Here is a 17,267-nt window from a genome sequence, read left to right on the forward strand (position 1 = left end):
TTAGTGGGCTGCTGTGTCACACCCGGCCACAGTCCACACAACAACCCAGAGGAAGGGGGAAAGCTCGGACAACACACAGACTTGAGGTAGGGGGACAAGAAGGGTGATCGGGTGCTTGTACACGCAGCTACACACGTACACACACGCACACACGCTGGGGTGTCCACACGTCTCGAGCATGTGCCGGCGGCATGCATGTTGGTGTGCATGTGTAATCACGCCTGCTGCTATCTACGTGCGGGGGCGAGGGTGGTCCATGGTCGGGGGAGGTCCAGGGACTCCAGGGTCTGACGGGCGGTAAAGGTTAAGGGGGGGCTGCCTGTGTTGAGGGTGAGCCTGGAGCAGGGGATGGAGTGAAGGGGCGGTGGGGGTATTGCTCCCGATGTGGTGGGGTAAAGGTCTGGGAAGGATAGGGTGGGGGGGCCTACAAGCCCAGCGTCCCCCCAATGGATGACGCCAAGACCACCCCCAGCACCACACAGCAAATGATTATCATGATTTTCTTCTGCAGGCAGGAAGGCCGAGGGGGAGGGAGGAGACAGGGAGACCGAGAGATAAAGAGACAGACAAACCGACAGACGGATGGGGAGGATGGTGTGAGGGAAAAGAAAAGGGGAGAGAAAACAGAAAGAAAGGGAAGAGGTCAGAACCGGAGATAAGGCCTCTTGCGGGATTTCATCACTCACCTCAGCCCCGGCCCGAGCCCAGCCCCGCCCGCTCGGCTTCAGCCCACCTGCTTCACAGGCCCACCCGCCCCCGCTCACCCTCCGGGCCTTGCTCTGATATTTCACAGCTTTCTTGGTGTCAGACACAGCTCGCTCCACGTAGTCCACGGAATGTTCCACATTGTACTCAATGCGGTCAATCATTTCGCCCTATGGAGGAGACATGCATGGGACGGGGTGGGAACTGGGGCTGGAAGAGGGGACCCCCAGGGGACCCGGGCGAGGCTCCCCGAGGCAGTACCTGGCTCTCCACCAGCATGGCCATGTCCACAAACATGTCATGCAGCTCACGGATGCTGGTTTCCAGTTTGATGATCTCATTGTGCCTCGTCTCGATTTCGTTCAGCGCCTGCTTTGTCATCTGTGAGTCCATTTTGATCTAGGGTGATGGGGGTGGGAAGGGTGAGTTTGGGGGGTGGGAGGGGAGCTGCAACCCCTTCACTCCCAGAAGAGCATCTGGGTTCAAATCTGGCTGGTGCTTACTAGCGGTAACTGTGGATAAACTGCTTAACTTCATGGAGTTTGTTTCCTCACCTAGAAAGATACTAACAGTGCCTGCCTCACATGGCTATGTGAAGATTGAGTGACTGTGTATATTGATTAGAATAGTACCTGGCACACAGAAAGTACTAAAGAGACATGTGTTAAATTACAAAAAGTAAAACTTGGGGACTTCTCTAGTGGTCCAGTGGCTAAGATTCTGTGCTCCCAATGCAGGGGTCCCAGGTTCGACCCCTGGTCAGGGAACTAGATCCCACAGGCCATAACTGAAAGATCCTGTGTGCCACAACTAAAGACCCAGCGCAACCAAATAAATGAATATATTTTCAAAAAGCCTCTAGCTCACACCAGGAAGGGAGATGGGGGTCCTGGACCCCCACCAGGATTGGAGGCCACCATCTGGTCAATGGTGGACACAGTAACACAATCGGGTATACCGCCTCCCCACAAAAGCCAGATCACTCATTTTCCAAACCACTCACTGTTTAGAAAGCCACTCTTCTGCTCTAAAACCCTCCAGGGCTTCCCACTACCCACAGTCTACACACCTTTTACTTTAGCAATCAAGATCCCATCTTCCTTTCTGTCCTTATCTCCCCAAATCATAAGAGCCCACATCATCCAATGGCTCTTTGGCAACTGGTCCACTCTCCCTGTCTTTATTCAGTCTGTCCTCTTTGTCTGGAATGTCGTTTGCCCATCTTCCTGTGTCCAAATGCTCCTTGTCTCTTAAGGCACACAGCTCAATGCCACTTGCCCCAGGAAGCCTTCCTTGACCCTAGAAATGAATACTATTTTAGGGCCCATTTGCATCCTGTTCAGCCTTCAGGCAAGGTACCGACAGCCTTGCACCGCAATGACGGTGGGTCAGTTGGCAGGGATCAGCTCTATATTCTGAGAACCACTCATCAGTTTTCCCTCTACTCGCAGGCAGACTGACAGACATCCTGGGCAGAACTGTCTGGGAGGGCTCCAGGCTAACTGGCTCATGAGCGATTTTCTCAAAGCTAATTTAACAAAGTCTATTCTCTAAATAACAATTTGTTGAAAACTGCTAGACAATCAGTGAACAGACTTTAATCCTGGTCTAGAAACCTAAACCAGAGTCATTCTGCCACCCACCAGAAGCAGAAAGAGAGCCAGAACCTGTCAGCCAGGGCAAGAGTCAAGAAAGAGAAAGAAGAACTACGGTGGAGGGGTACAGCTGGGGAAAGTCCATCTATTTCACGTATAAGACGGCAAGGGCAAAACTTCAGCAAAACTAAAACTAGTTTGTTTTTTTTTTTAATCTTCAAAACGTAGGCAAATTAATCACTTGGTGAAATGACCTGTGTCACTAGGGAGAAGTGTATCCTCGTACTGAAGAGTCATGACTGGACTGCATCCTTGCTCTGCCTCGAGTTGTGTGACCTCGGCAAGTCATTTAAGCTCTTTGTTTAAATTGGGGTCAGATTTCCTCATGTGTGAAATGCAGCTGCCTCGGAGGCTTGTGGTGAGGAGTAAAGGAGTTTAGTAGGTAAATGTAAATAGGTTCAGCGCCTACAACAGTGCCCACTCCCGTCTGCCATTTTTATGAGGGTGCCTTTCTGCTCAGCCCCCACGGAATTCCCCAGTTCCAGATTCAGACTTCCCGACGCTTGCGATTTCAGGGTGGACTTAGGACCTTGAGTTCAGCCTAAGCCTGGGGAGGAACGATGAATACTCTGCAAGTACAGACCCCACCCCTACGCGGGGCTCACATCATCCGTGAAGATGGCCAACTTTCCACTCTCCAGCATGTCTTCCAGTTCTTCGTTGGTTGTGGTCCTTCCGGCTGTGGGGAGAAAGGGCTCTCTGTTCAGTGACTGGGCCAGCCTGGGGGGCCTAAGGTGATGGGACCCCGGAGCCCACCCTCCCACCTGGCCCATGGCCCACCGAGGGGAAGGGCCTGCCTGGAAGGAGTACGCGACGGCGGGGGTGGCAGGGTTGGGGGTAGGGGAGTCACACGCACTGATCTCCAGCTGCCGCTGGATCCGGTCCTTGCAGCGGTCCCGGTACTTGGACTGGGTCGCGTTATATTCAGTCATTACTTCCACGAACTTCCGGGAGAGTGTGGAGTGCTGGGGTGGAGGTACAGACAAATTAGGAGGCAGGCAGAGACCGTGGAGGGATGGAGTGGGCAGGAGGGATTGAGTAGGCCTATGGCCCTTTCTTCAGCTCGTGCCACGATCCTAACCCCTCACAAGAGCGCAGTTCCTTAGCCCCAGTACCTACATCCTACACCCAAACCGACCAAAGCGGACAGGCAAGGGCCCTCCGCCGTAGCCCCGCCCCCGCCGCCCCCAAGTCTCCTCCTCGGCCACGCCCCATTCCTGTGCCTGCTCTGGGCTGCCCAACCCCAATAGGCAGGGCTCCAGCCTGGACTCCTCCCCTGCCAGGTCCCTTCTGCTTTGGTCCTGGCCCTGACCCTGACCGTGCCTGGCCGCTGCCTCCTACCTGGGTCTTGCGGATGCGCAGGTCCGCAGAGGAACGATTCAGTCCCTCCTCCTGTTCAATGCTTTGCTCGATCGCTGTGGGAAAGAAGACGCAGTGGCGGGCGGGCGGGCGGGCGGGAGACCCGGGGCGTGTGGGGCGGAGGCTTGGGACATATGAAGGGGTAGACATCCTGAGGCAGGCCGCAGGCCTGTGAACAGATGTCACACCCAAGCAAGGGCAGGCAGTAAAGACTGCAGGGTGGTGAGGCAGGAGGCCGGCGGATAAAGGGACCAACATTTGAGGGGGCCTGGAAGGCAAGTAGGAGGGGAGACTGAGCATCAGTTGGTCACCAAACAGAGGGGGGCTATTTGTTCTGATGGAGAGACTGGGTCTTTGAAAGTCTGTAACTCCTGCCCAGCCTCCCAGTCGACATCCTCTGTATGAATGGGAGTGGAGGGTACTCTCTACTTTTTGCAACCTCAGCAAAGGGTCAGGAACCCATCATGGGACTTTACTGGTGGACTACAAGGAGTTTCAGGCAGGTCAGGTTCTAGTGGCTGCCCTTTCCTGGGAAAATCCCGGGGTAAGCAGATGGATGTTCCAACAGAGAAAATAGCTCTCCTCCTTCCCAGGTGGCAGTAGTGGTAAAGAACCCACCTATAGGTGTAGGAGACATAAGAGATGTGGGTTCGATCCCTGGGTCAGGAAGATCCCCTGGATGAGGGCGTGGCAACCCACTCCAGTATTCTTGCCTGGAGAATTCCATGGACAGAGGAGCCTGGTGGGCTACAGTCCATAGGGTCACAAAGAGTTGGATATGATGGAAGAGATGGACATGACTGAGCACACGCACACACACTGCCTTAGAAAATGATCACTGTCCCAGGAATCCCCACTGCTAAAGGATGTTCTGGAAAAGCACACAGATTAACTGGGGTTGCTGCTTCTAGATCATACACTCCCCACACTTATTCAGATTTTCTATAAAGGAGCTTGTGAGTAAAATCGGCTGGGCTCCGGAAATGCAGCCTGAATGAAACACAGGCCGTCTCCAAAGGGGAAAAGCCTCCAGGCCATTCCTAAGAACATAGCTTCACTGTTCCTGGCAGTGCTGGAGGTATGAGGCTGGATAGCGCCCCAACGCTCCCCTGACAGCCATGGCGGGCCAGTGAACGCGTGACATCTCTGTTCCAGCTGCTACGGGAAAAGTCCAGAAACACACACCCAAGGATGTTGGAATCACTGGCCCTAGACTGGGACCCTATTGTCAACTTGGGGCTGGGGTCAAATCCCAGAGGAAAGGATCCTTTAAAAAGGTCTCAATGACTTCTTCCAGCAATCCTGGGAGTTCGGTGATAGCAGTCCAGATTTCAGACTAGAAACTGAGATTGATATGGAAAAAACAACCCATCTGAGGTCACAGACAAAGCCAGACGTCATGGTACCACACAGCTGGAGAAAGATGGAGAAGACTCTCTCTTTTTCTGGAGCTCTGAAAGGTCAGCTTCTCTAAGGCATTGCCACTTTTCCTAGCTTATTTCTTGGCTGTTTCTGAAGTCCTAAACCATATAGCCCTCCTCGTGGTCTCATGTGTGCTAGGTCGCTTCAGTCATGTTCAACTCTTTGCGACCCTATGGACTGTAGCCTGCCTGGCTCCTCTGTCCATGAGATTTTCCAGGCAAGAATACTGGAGTGGGCTGCCACCGCCTTCTCCAGGGGATCTTCCCAATCCAGACACTGAACCCGTGTCAAGGTCTTATACAGCATGTTAATGTCAGAGTTCCATAGGCTCAACGAAATCGCTGAGTACAGAGATTTTTAAACTGTGTTCCATGGATCCCTGCTTCTGAGAAGGAACCTCAGACGGGGCTGTTGCTGGGAGTGATGGGAAGCCAGGTGCATATGGCTCTGGGACTCCCAACCCCAGGTCAGCCAGAACAGTCTGACATTTATGTGTTGTATATAATGGAATTTGGGGTGAGATTTCACTTAGGAAAAAAAGATTTTGCTACCCCCCAAAAAAAGAAAGAAAAATGAACAAACTCCACCCCCCTAGCTTTGAAATTGCTTCAGTAGTTCTTACTGTACTGATGAGGAAGCTGAGGGTAGGGTACCTGTCCAGAATGAGTTAATGATGGAAGTGGGCTCCCTCTCTCTGGATTTGCAATCAGTGAGCTCCCAGTTTGGATCATTCTGCTTTCCAGAACACTCTCCTAAGTGCACAGGGCTTACAGATCAGCACTAGAGGCTCACATATGACCTCCTGTTGAATCCGGGAAAGCATGAGTCCCTGTCCTCATCTCCCTAGACCAAGGTCATTGTACTCAGGGCCAGACATCTGACATGACTCCTTTCCCCCCAGAGCCCAGCAACATGCCTCAGACAGAGGAGTGCTTGGCAAGTGTTTTCTGATGCTGAATTACCAGGAGCACACAAATTAACATCATGGTAATGCTGCTGAATTCCCCTGGCACCAACAGATAAGGAGGTTCCCAACCCACAATGCTTTGGGGGAAGGTGGTTATTACCAGCACCCAAGTCCTTAAATTAGAGTGAATACATGAGCATTTGGCAAGTCCCTCCTGCAAGCTTGCCAGCCCCCTGGTGTCAGCCACACAGTCCAATCTGTCCTGAGCTAAGGATACCAATTCAGAAGCATTTGCTGAGCCCACCTACTGGGTGCTGAGCGCTATGTCCGGCACCTGTTCGGGAGAAATGAGGCCTCTGTGAAACGAAAGCCACCTGGAAGATTATATTTTCTCAGCAGACCTTCTTGCCGATGGAGAGCTCGGATGCAATTTGGACAGAAACCCTCCTCTCTCTCATTTCCCTGTCCTGTCTGTATCTTTCTCTGTGGCATCTGGAGCAAATTGGAAAATCGGAGATTTTATGCCTTCTCACTGTTTAGGAATTTGACTCCTGGAAGTTTGTGGACATTTGTCATGGTTTAGCCCAATGGAAGGCAGGCTTGTTTCCCTCCTTGGTCAGGGGATGGCATTTCTCACCTTTCAACTTGGATCGAACCTTGTTGGCCGTCTTCTTGATGTCTGTAGTGAGGTCCTCCAGCTCCTGTTTGGTCTCTGAGGGGGAGGCGAGGGGACGAGAGGGATGGGTGAGACGTTTGGGTGGGACCCCAGCCTCCTTCTGCCCCAGCTCCCAACCACCCAGCAGTAGCACTCACTCTCATCCGGGTTGGGGGCGGCCAGGATGGCACTGTGCTGTTTTTTCACTTGTTCCACATCCTCTGACAGCTTCTCAATGCAGCCCCGGATCTCTTCCACCTGGGGCAGCAAATTGGCTATACCCAGCCAAGTCGTCGGGCCAGACAAAGGGATTCGGGGGTAGTGCTCAGTCAGGGTTCAGGGAAATGGGCCAGACCCAGAGGGGTTGGTAAAAGGCCAAGGGGATGGAGGAATAGAGAGAGGGATGGGGGTGCGGGGGGCCAGGAAGAAGGCAGTTGTGGGCTGGGGGTCAGGTTCTGTTACCTGTTCAAAGAACTCATCCATGAAGTGGTCTCGGTCCACATGGACCACTTCTTCCTCATCATCGCTGTCTTTCGCCTGGGAGGCAAAGAAAGGCAGGGTCTGTGAGCAGTCCTGTTGCTCCGAGCTCTAGGCTCAGAGTGGAGGTCCTGGGAAGGGTCACATGAAGGGCGCCCAGAAGTCATAACAAATACCGAGTGTCCTCTGGCACAGGGTCCCGGAGGCCGGGTGGCTGACAGCCCAAAGGACACCTTGGAGGGAATTAGCCAAAGGCACCCTACGGGGTAGAAGTGGTCCTGGGAGCGCTGTCACCCTGGAGGCGGGTGGTGCTCTGGACAGATGCTTTATCCAACCAGTGTGGAAGCATTTCCATATTGTAAAAACTGGCCAAATGTCAGCCTGGCAGTAACTGGCTCTGGGCTGCAAGAAGGGGTCTGACGTGGAGTCCAGGGAGCTGACCCCCACCACCATGCCCCCAGCCACTTCCGCCAGGCTTCACTGTGTTCCCTTCTCTTCCCCTCCAGCCTCCAACGTGACCGGCCACGTCCCCTGTGCAAGGTCACTTCACTGCCAGCGGCGGGCATCAAGTTAAGCAAGCACAGTCAGGCCCAGGGAGGGCTGGATGCGAGACACAGAGAGCACCCCGACCTTCCTCCTCCCACCCACTCTCACCCCTCCCCGACTTTCCTCCGTGCAGTCACTTGCTTTCATCCAGCCTCTTCCAACTTCACACCCACCTACTCTCCCTTGCTTGGATTTCCCAGTTGCAACCTGCAGCTGCTCAGCCCTCCACCCCCAGGGCGCAGAGACACAAAGGGATTCGCCCTCCCACACCGCCACCGCGGCCACCAGACAGGCCAGTGACATAGACAGAAGGGCTGATACAAAGGCACACAGAAATAGGCCCCCTGACACCCACACAGAGCTGCACTGACGTGCTGACGCTCACCCGCACACGGGCCCACAGCAGAGCTGCCTTCTGAACATGTGGACACACAGACGTGCAGAGCTCACCACCCCCACGCCCCCTGGGACACTGGGGAGGGCCCCCTGGGGCTGTGCTCTCAGCCTCTCTGAGCCTCAGGTTCGCATGCTCACTCAGATCTAGGAAGAAGGAAAGGGGGGCAGGGAGGGCTCCCCAGTGCTCCACACTCCCAACTCAAGACCCTGCTCGGGACAGAAGTCTGAGGGCCAAAGCTGAGCCCATTAAACTTAATTACATCTGGAGCCCTAATCAGCCTCCACGGAAATTTAAACAGAGTTCACCCTGATTTCCAGAAAAAAAAAAAACGAGCCAAGACTCAGACAGAATCTCACGACCAGAGCCTGAATGAAATCAAGACAGGAGCCAAAAGTGTCTAGCAGGGGATGTTGCCAGATGAGATTGAAAGAGAAGAGCTCGCCCAGAACCTCGACAGGGTCCCAGCAGACCGCAGACAGGACCCAACAGAAACCAGACAGCTCAGACCCAACCAGACTCATGCAGACAGATCGCAGACAGCTGAGATCGAACCTAGACAGAGCCAGATGGGAGTTAGATGCGATCTAGACAGCCGGTTAACTTGGAATCAGAGAGCCCCGACAGCACAAGGAAGAGATCAATGGAGATGTCCAGCTAGACCCTCTCAAAGGCACCCCAGCTTTCCACCGAAGCCTGGCTCAGATGGTCCCCAGGGATCCTCCCCATGCCATGTCAGAGAATGGGCTCAGTACTTCCATTTCATCTCCAAATATCTCCCGGGAAAGGGGGGCTCCTCTTCTTGGCCCACAGCTGCCCCCAGAAGGAGGGGTGGTACCCGGTGGGGCTTGGGGACCCTGAGGGGACTTCTGGCTCTTCAAGCCTCCAGCTGACCCGGAACCACACCCGCAGACCTTGGCCCCAAGAGGCTCTGGGCTGCTTGGCTCATCTTTGAGGACTCACCGGCCTCCCATGAGGTGCTAGCCTCAAAAAGCCAGCTGCCCCACGAAGGCATGTTCCTTCTCTGCCTTCAAGCACTTGGCCCGCAGCCTGGCTGCCCACAAGTCATGAGGCCTCTCGCTGGCCCAGGTGTCTGGAAACTTTCCTGTTCTTTTTCCCCTCCCATGCTGACTTTCTGTGCGTCTTAGTTCCCCACCAGGGAAGCCCAACACTGACTTTAGACTCCCTCAAGTCTCATCTCTCTCCCTCTCTCCTGTGGTCCCCAGGGCCAGGTCCTTGATTCTGCCCCGGGGCATCCTTGGCTGCCTGTTTACTTGCCCTTGAGAGAGAAGGAAAGGTACAGGCCCCAAGGATGACTTAGTTGGTGCACTAATTACAGGCAACTGAGAGCTAAACTCCTCTCCAGTTTCCAGACACTTCTCCATCTATAATCTCATCTGATCCTTACCACCACAGCCCTCGAAAAAGCTGTCCCCATTTCACAGATGAGGGAACAGGAGGGCAGAGGGGGAAGAGGAAATGGACTTGCTCAAGGGCACCCAGGCTGAAGGGCTGGGAAACCAGAGGCATAATCTAAGACATGCCTCCTCCCAGACCTTCTTCTGTGGCTCAAGGCCACGCTGCCTCCTACCGGCCACTCCACCACCAGAGGGTTCCCTTCTCAGGTCCCCTCCTGACAAGGCCCAATCTGGGCAAAGCTCTGCGTCCTGCAAGCCTAGCAAAATATTAGCACCTGAGAGCGCCTTTGGCCTTGGTCTTGCATTCTTGTTATCTCATTTAATCTTCACTGAAATTCTTCAGTTGACCATTGGTCAGCGAAAGCTCATGAAAGTGTTAGTCGCTCAGTCGTGCCTGACTCTTCGCAACCCCATGGACTGTAGCCCGCCAGACTCCTCTGTCCATGGGATTCTCCAGGCAAGAATACTGGAATGGGGAGCCATTCCCTTCTCCAGGGATTTTTCCCGACCCAAGGATGGAACCCAAGTCTCCTGCATTTCAGGCATATTCTTTACCATCTGAACCACCAGGGAAGCCCAGTTATGGCAAATGTTTACACAGCATTTGATGATGTGCTAAATGCTGTTTTAAGCACCCTGCCTTTATTTACCCATTTCGTTCTCACAGTAGCCCCCTTTTATAGGTGGGGAAACTGAGTCACAGAGAGGCGAACACGCTTGCCCAGGTCAGCAGCTGGAGGGCCACACGCCTTCTTCCCTCTGAGCTTCATTCTCTGCATTTGCTGAACAGCAATAAAGTCAAGAAAGTAAAAGTGCTAGTCACTCGGTCGTGTCCAACTCTTTGCGACCCCATGGACTGTAGCCCATCAGGCTCCTCTGTCCATGGAATTCTCCAGGCAAGAATACTGGAGTGGGTTGCCATTCCCTTCTCCAGGGGATCTTCCCACCCCAGGGATCGAACTCAGGTCTCCTGCACTACAGGCAGATTCTTTACCGTCTGAGCCACTGGGGAAGCCTGAGTCCTCCCTAAATGGTGGGCTGGAGGAGGCAATGAGACCACCAGGCAGGAAGAAAATGCCAGATGCTGCCAGAAATAATTACTGCTCAGGGAGGGTTGGTTGGTACCCACTGCCTTTCCCCTGTTACGGATGAGGAAACAGGCTCAGAGAGGTTGCCCGACCCTGCCTAAGACTTCACAGCAAATAAGGTCAAAGGTGAACTGAAGTGAATTTAGCCCCTGACTTGTCTGGTACTTAATCTCAGGCTCTTTCCCTCCTGTCCCTCTGTTTCTTCCCGGCCCCTAAAGAGTTGTCTCTGCTGTGTCCTCAGCACTGCTGAACTCCCGTGGCTGGGACAGAAAACCAGGAAGAGGTGCCAAGCTGCAGGAAGAGCCCAGACAGGAAGCCAGGGGTTCTAGCCTCCATTCAACTTGCTGGGTGACTTGAGGCAATTCGCGGCCCCTCCCTGGGCCCTGGCTTATCTGTGAAATGGGTGGGCCCTCCTCGCTCTGAGGTGTGCATACTTCATCATGAGCACAGCCTACATTTCTGAAAGAAGCTAACCAGCCTAAAAGAAAACAGGCTCCAGGCAAATAAGAATACCTCGGAAAAGATGATCACACACGCCCTTATCCACCTTAGGGACAACTGAAGCCTCAGTTTCCTCATGTGCGAAATAAAGATGAGAATTATATACATCAGACACATAGGTGTCAATAACGAGCGGCTGGGCTCAGTTACAAGTGCTTTGCCTGAATGAATTTAATCCTTACAGCCACTCCATGAAGTAGATACTCTTTTTATTCCCATTTGACCAATGAAGCACAGAGAGATTAAGTAATTTGCCTAAGATCATACAGCTGATGGGGAGCCGACAGGGTGGGGCCTGGATTGGAGCCCCGGAGGTCTGCTCTTTACTGCCTGCCAACTCCTCAAGCGCTCAGGAGGATGAAATGGGAGAGTGTGGAAGCCCTCGGCACATTCTGGAACTGTCCTGGAGACAAGGGACATCAGATCCAAGCCTCTGGGTTCAGTCCTTCCTGACCAGAGACACCTGGGGCCCTCAGGGGTGTGTCAGTGGTGTGGCGACAACACAGATGCGTGGACAGAGGGAGTGGGGCAGTGTGAGCCAGCGAGTCCAGCACAAAGACAGACATGAGGGTGACTAAACCAGAGGTGGAAAGAGACTGGAACTGGGTGATAGAAAAGTCATAGAGTGGGCCTTCCCTGGCAGTCCAGTGGTTAAGACTCTGAGCTTCTACTACAGGGGTCACGGGTTCAATCCCTGGTTGGGGAACTAAGATTCCTGCGTGCCACATGATGCGGCCAAAAAAAATAAAAGAAGTCATAGAGTGGGTATGTGTTTGGGTAAACACGTATGCATGCCCACACACACACAACGCACACGTGCTCACACCTGCTTCTCAGGGGCACATGCATCCTTTGATCTAGAGGCACCAGCCTCTCTCCACTGCACCCCCTGCTTCGGTCCATCTGTCTCCCTGACCCCGGCCTCTGCTTGATCCCAGCATCTAGTCCAGTCTTCCCACCCCTACCTTTCTCCTCTGCCTTCCCCACCAATTCCTTCTTCATGCTCCCTCTGCCCCACAGAGTCATCATTTATCTAACAAATGTGTCTGATCAGTGTCCACTTCTCTCCTGGGTGCTGTGGAGAACCAGCCAGGAAGGGGGCCTGCCTCCAGGGAGCTGACATTCCAGGGGAGGGAGACAGACCGTGCAAAAGGAGCAAGACAATTTCAGACTGGACTCCAGTACATAGCAGGAAGGAGATAAAGCGGGAGGTGTGATAGAAATGGCCGTGGGGGAGGTTTGACATCCGAGCTAAGGCCCAGGGAGTTAACTGCACCGCAACCTGGAGGACACTGAATTCAACGCAGAGGGAACAGTGTTCAGGCAGAAGGAACAGCATTCACACAGAAGGACCAGCAGGTGCAAAGGCCCTCAAGCGGGGGGAGCTTGTGTGTCTGAATGGCAGAAACAAGCCCCGTGCTACTGGAGGCTATCAACCCATCACCCAGGGTTCTCCTGGTCCCTGATGGAGACTGTGGGGCCACTCTTTACTTCTGCTGCATCAGGTCTGCACTTCTAAAGCATCTACTGTGCCTATCCCACCCCTGAGGGCCCTCAAATTCCTCACCGCAGGCTCCCCTCCCCCATTTCCCAGTCTCCCCAACCACCCCCACCTCTGCCTTCCCACTCCAGAACTGCCTCCGCAGGCTCTGCCCACAACACATCCCCTGTGGCTTCTCTCTGTAACCCTTCTCTCCACCTCACTTGCTCTCTTCCTCTCCTTTTCAGCCCATCCCTGGACCCACTCCTTGGACCCTGGGACACCCATGCAGTCAACTGACTCCCTCCTGCAGCCTCCACTCCAGCCCAGCACCTCCCAGTTGCCAACCAAAGGTGCCTGGTGATGTGGAAACAGAAAACCCTAGTTCAACCCTGGCTCTGCCACTGACAGCTGTATGACCTTGGGCAAGTCAGGTTACTGCTCTGGCCCTTGATGTACTCCAAAATAAATTAGGGGCCATGTCTTGCCCATCCCAGGGGGCTGACGGGAGACTCAAGAGAAATAAACAAGTCAGCTATGGAATAACATACACTCGTGGAGCAATGCTGAGCCCAAGCCTCCTTCTAGGAGCCTCTGGCATAATTTCAATCCTCAGGATAGCCTTCCGAAGCAGGTCCCATTGCTACTCCCAATTCATTCATGAAGGAAGTGAGGACCAGAGAGGTTAAGCAACTTACCCAAGGTCACACAGGAGTAGCAAAGCTAGGATTTGAACCCATACAGTCTGACTCCCAAACCTGTGCCCTTGAGTGCTATGTGATAAACCCCTTGGGACCTCTTAAAGTGCTATTGGAAAAAGACAATAAGGACCCTCCAGGCTGACCTCCCCTCTTATCACTGACTTTCTGATCCCTCTCAAGCCTCTCAGAGGCCCCTTTCCCAGGCCTCCCACACCCTGCCTGGTTTCTCTAGGCTTCCAGCCTCCTCATTCTCAATTCTGGTGGGGAGACCTCCACACTCCTTGCATCTGGAAGCTTTTTCCCACCCCACATATGCCCTCCCGAATCTCCAGTTTCCTGGAGCCATGACTAACCAGAGCCATCAGCATTCAGTCAGCCCCCTTCACCCTTCCACCCCCGTTCCACCTCCACCACCGGCTGCCCCCAGCAGCCCCAGCAAACTGGATGCCTCCCCTTGGGGCAGGGGGTCCCTGACCCACTCAGATGAAGACTCTCAGCGCTGCCTTCACTGTATCCTGCTTTGCCTCTTCCCTCCCCCTCTCTAATCACACCATGATTCCGCTGTCACCTCACCCCCACCTGCTTTCCATCTCGCTGGGTTTGGGAGCCATGGCACAGTCTTGGCAACAGCAGAGCTGGGTTCAAATCCAGACTCCTCACTTGCTAGTGGTGTGACCTTGGGCAAGTTTTCACCACTCTAGGCCTCGGGTCTTTTTCACCATAAAATGAAGCAGTCTCTCAGTCTGCCTACCTTACCAGGTGAGGGTCTAATGAGATTATGGATGGCAACCTGCTTTGGATGAAAACGGGGAGAGAAGGGGGATTAAGAGCATCAGTGCTGGAGCCAGCCTGCCTTTAAATAGCTGTGTGACTTTGGTCAAGTTACCTAACCTCCTTGGGCCTCAGTTTCCTCATCTGTAAAATGGGATAATGCTAGCACCAATTTCTAGGGTTGCTACAAGGATCAAAATGAGTTAATATGTATACAACACTTAGAACAGTGTCTGGCATATGAATGTTGGTTATTTTTATCACTCCCCTTTTCCTGATGCCTGAGTGTATAACTCAAAGTTTAATTGAAAAACAAACAAACAAACAAAAAAAACCCAACCTTCAAAATTCCCTCTCTCAACCACCAGTTTCTGCTTCCATCACACCTGTCAACCCATTTCTCCTAGAGGCAACAGTCACTTGCCTCCAAGCTCCTTCCTTTTGTCTTCCTGTAACCTGGTTCCCCATCCCCAAACCCAGGGGGCCCTCCGAAGACAGAGCTTTTTATCCCCAGTGTTGAGACTTCTCTTTCAAAGGCTAAAAAAGCAGAGACACATGTCAACTTGGCAGACGGGAAACCCAGATTCCTGTCTGATCTTCCCATCCACTTGCTTGGTGACCTTGGGCAAATTCCTACCCATCACAAACCTCGATCTCCTCATCTGTCAAATGGGATAATAACCCAGGGGGAACAGCCAATAGGCTCCTAGTCAAGTGCATCAGGCTACATCAGTTGGGTCTAGTACTTTATTAGCATAACCCTTGGGCCCTGAGCACACTGCAGGCTGTCAGCTCTGCCTCCTTGGGCCCCAGGTCATTTCTCCAATGCCCCTACCCTCCTCCCAGTCCCAGAAACCACTCTTATCAAGCCCCCATTCCCCAGCCTCTTCCAAAGGGCAGCTTTCACTGCAGACACCGTGCCACCCTCCTCCCCTGTCACCCAAATCCAACTCACTGCCTGGCCGGACCCCTGGAGCCAGGCCTCTTCAGGCCTGCAGACCGGGGGCCCATGCCAGCTCACCCCTGACCGTTCAGGATGCCCCAGTTCCCCCCAGTGGGGCACAGTCCATGGCACACAACCCAGTTCCAGGGCCCTGTGCACGGAACCTCCTTCCGGTCTCCCCTGCAGCCCCTTCTCCCACCTCTGGGATCACTCTCTGTCCGGCCCTGGCCTCTGGCCATCTCCTGAGGCCACCCCTTCCCTCCTCATCTCTGAGAGGTGCCCCCTCCCCACGAAGAGCAACACAAACACACATTTCATTCACTGCTCAGTTAGCATCTCAGTCCCAATCTGTGTCCTTTCCCCCGGCCGCCCCCAAATCTGGGTCCCGCTAGGCTCAGCCTGGCCCAGGAACTGCCCACATCCTCTCATTCAGCAAATCGGCCCAGCAGATGACAGCACCCTCCAGTTCTCTCCCCACACTCACTCTCTCCCATCCTCAGATGAGACCCCAGGGCCCGCCTGGGGACGTGGGGTGTCCAGGGTCCCTGAGACCTCTCCTGCCCCCAGCATGTCTTAATGGCCTCAACCCCTTCTAGCCACTGGCCCTAAAATGCAGGTTCATTGGAGACAGCAGGTGCCTTCACATCTTGGGGCGCCCCTGCCACCAACCTCCCACCTCATCATTTGCCTCCACGTCCCAGCACCTCCCCCACTCCACCCCCAGGAGTCCCCCAATATTGGGGTCCCGCCCCCCCATTCTCCCCACCCCCAGGCTCACACTCCGCAGCTCCTGAGTCCGATCCTTCATCCTGCGACGGCTCCTCCTCCTCCTCCTTCTCGTTCTCCTGTCTCTGCTTCTGCTCCCTGCCTCCTGCCTCGGTTCGGGAGGCCCGGAGTCTGGGGGCGCCGGGGGGGGGGGGCACCGGGGCCACTGGTTGGGGCCCGCGGGCGGGGGCGGAGTCGGGGGCGGCGGGCTGAGGGCCGGGCAGGGGCAGGGGCCTGGGCCGGGCTCGGCTCTGCCGGAGCTGCGGTGGCGATGCGGCTGCGGCACAGGCTCGGATGGAGGGATGCGGGAGAGCTGGAGCGCGGGGGAGGGGGGCGGAGGGAGGTAAGGAGGAAGGGAGGGAGGGGGGAACCAGGAGGGGGCGGGGAGCAGGGGGCATGCGCAGCGCCGGGGGCTGGGGGCGCCTGGGGGTTGTAGTCCGGGGAGGGGGACCCAGGAGGGAGGGAGATGGGAGAGGCCTAGAGGGGGGTGGGGAAGGGCAGAGCCACAGAAGGAGGGAGAGATGCGGAGAGGCAGGAGATGCGGCTGGAGGCGCAGAGATGCTGCTGTAGGGTGGGGGTGGCGGTTAGAATGGCAGAAAGAAGGGGTCAGGGAATGAGTTAAGGGAACAGCCTGGGGAGCGGTACTGTGGATCCCTTTACACCAAAAGATGCAGATAGATTTTATATTTTATGTTTGGGAATATCCCTGTGAGTCTGGGCAGGACCACCTCTGTGTGTGTGTCCCTGCAGGGAGCTTTCTGGACACTAGAAATAGCGAAAGTGACCCTCTAGGTGGCTTTTGTGATGCAAGGAATCAGCCAAGCCTAGCTGAGAAGGACATGGGGCTTGTTTTTCTTTTTTTGCATGACCTTCCCCACTCTTAAGTGTGAGAGTCCCTGACAGCGTGGGTCTCAGAGCTTTGCTTGTCTACTTCCAGGGACAGGGAGCTCACCACCTCCGGATACCTGGCCTATCTTTAGGTGGCTCTGTCAAAACAAAATTGGTCCTTGTTGGGAGGGGATTTCTGGTAACCTCAAGGGTCCAAGAACCCAGTCCTGTTCATTCATGGCCACCTTTCCTCTCTCCATCTTCACAGCTTAACATCACGTCAACTTCTCTATCCCTGCAATGGGGCCTTGGCCACCAAAAGGTCTCAAACTAGCTTTTTCAAAGGTCCCCAGTGACCTCCTCTATGCCAGATCCATCAATTGCTCACCAGGCCTTATCCTCCGTGATCTTTCAGTGATGCATGACCCCAAGGACCCCTCTCTGCTTGACACCCTGCCTTCCTTGGCTCCCACCTGCCTCTTGCCTTCCACGCCTTCCCCTCCAAACTCTGGAGGTTGTTTCCCAACCTCCATCCAGACCCCCAGCTTCTTCTGCCTCCCCTCCGCAGCAGGATTCCCTGGGCCTCCTCCCAGGGTCTCTTCTTTCTTTACCCCCCACCTCTCCAGGTTCAGCCACACTGACATGACTACAA

The 17,267-nt window shown here is 54.5% G+C and overlaps 1 protein-coding gene across 3 annotated transcripts; it reads right to left on the reverse strand.

The window, feature by feature from the left end:
- Positions 1–424: 424 nt before the first annotated feature.
- Positions 425–15,830, reverse strand: STX1B (syntaxin 1B). Of its 3 annotated transcripts, XM_055561795.1 has the most exons (11): positions 15,801–15,830; positions 12,115–12,123; positions 7,166–7,240; positions 6,862–6,961; positions 6,686–6,760; positions 3,702–3,775; positions 3,217–3,325; positions 2,966–3,039; positions 967–1,104; positions 765–875; positions 425–505 (listed from the first exon to the last, which is right to left on the reverse strand). In XM_055561795.1, the coding sequence occupies exons 1-11, from the start codon at positions 15,828–15,830 to the stop codon at positions 425–427; spliced, it is 876 nt and encodes a 291-aa protein (XP_055417770.1). The 3 variants fall into 3 exon arrangements, with proteins under 3 accessions (XP_055417770.1, XP_055417771.1, XP_055417772.1); XM_055561796.1 differs by lacking the exon at positions 12,115–12,123; XM_055561797.1 differs by lacking the exons at positions 425–505; positions 12,115–12,123 and having other exon boundaries at positions 788–814; positions 952–1,104.
- Between the last annotated feature and the right edge of the window lie 1,437 nt (positions 15,831–17,267).

Source organism: Bubalus kerabau, chromosome 23, assembly GCF_029407905.1.
Source record: "Bubalus kerabau isolate K-KA32 ecotype Philippines breed swamp buffalo chromosome 23, PCC_UOA_SB_1v2, whole genome shotgun sequence".
NCBI classification, from domain to species: domain Eukaryota; kingdom Metazoa; phylum Chordata; class Mammalia; order Artiodactyla; family Bovidae; genus Bubalus; species Bubalus kerabau.

Bases quoted from the DNA above. Each gene is read 5' to 3' on its own strand.
- STX1B (XM_055561795.1), bottom strand. From the start codon at position 15,830: ATGAAGGATCGGACTCAGGAGCTGCGGAGT. The intron at 6,761-6,861 runs GTGAGTGCTACT...CCTCCCCCTCAG, and splicing joins CGCCCCCAACCCGGATGAGA to AGACCAAACAGGAGCTGGAG. The intron at 3,776-6,685 runs GTGAGAAATGCC...TCTTTCCCACAG, and splicing joins GGTTCGATCCAAGTTGAAAG to CGATCGAGCAAAGCATTGAA.